Source organism: Phaethon lepturus, unplaced genomic scaffold (assembly GCF_000687285.1).
Source record: "Phaethon lepturus isolate BGI_N335 unplaced genomic scaffold, ASM68728v1 scaffold34700, whole genome shotgun sequence".
NCBI classification, from domain to species: domain Eukaryota; kingdom Metazoa; phylum Chordata; class Aves; order Phaethontiformes; family Phaethontidae; genus Phaethon; species Phaethon lepturus.
In genome coordinates this window covers 1-689 of record NW_010511766.1, presented here as the reverse complement: position 1 = coordinate 689, position 689 = coordinate 1, and the positions used below count along the sequence as shown (strand labels likewise).

Below are 689 nucleotides of genomic sequence, written 5' to 3'. Positions count from 1 at the left end.
AGGCAATGAGGCGGTAGCAGAGCCGTGTCCTGGCAGCATGGCTGGTGAGTGTCCAGGCACTGCTGCGGCGGGAATGTCACTTGTCGGGGAGGAAACCCTGCTGGGCTTCTGGCAGGGACCCGGCTAGGGGCTGTGTAGTGGCCAGGGTGGGTCCCTGCAGCATTGTGGGGCTGGAGGAGAGGGGATGAAGCTCCATCTGGGTGGGGAGGATAGGGAAGGTGGGTCAGAGCCATCTTGCTCTCAGGAACAGCATGAGGGTGATACAAGGTGTCTTGGGTACATTTGAAAGTGACAAAAGCCCACGACGGGCCCTGGGGGAGCCTGTTGGGCCTAAAGTCTTGGGGATGCTGCCCCTGACCTGGCCCTACTGCAGTCCTGGAGGGGACGTGGGGGCAGCAGGGTGCCTGTGGCAGGCATCACTCCATCCCCTCCATTGCAGTGCCGCCAGCTCGTGCCTCAGCAGCCCTGCTCGTGGCCGTCCGGGTTGTGCTGCTGAAGGTCGCACTCTCTGATGCCCTCCTCACCTCCATCCTCCTTGCCCAGAGCTGAGGGCCCGGGCAGAGGCCCACCCCTGAGGGGTAAGTCTCCCTGGTTTGGCTGGGGGGCATAGAAGGCGCCCAAAATATTCTGGAGGGTGGAGAGGAGCCCCCCCAAATGCTGGAGGGGGGGAGAGACCCAGGGGTGTTCGG

The 689-nt window shown here is 63.6% G+C and overlaps 1 protein-coding gene across 1 annotated transcript in view; it reads left to right on the top strand.

Annotated features, from left to right (window-relative positions):
* Positions 1-549, top strand: part of PTCRA (pre T-cell antigen receptor alpha) — a gene marked incomplete at its 5' end in the record, with an annotated part of 1013 nt that extends 464 nt beyond the window's left edge. The window contains 2 exons of the mRNA XM_010285000.1: positions 3-44; positions 440-549. Of these exons, the coding sequence (XP_010283302.1) occupies positions 3-44; positions 440-549 (152 nt within the window). The remainder of the gene's footprint in view (positions 1-2; positions 45-439) is intronic.
* Between the last annotated feature and the right edge of the window lie 140 nt (positions 550-689).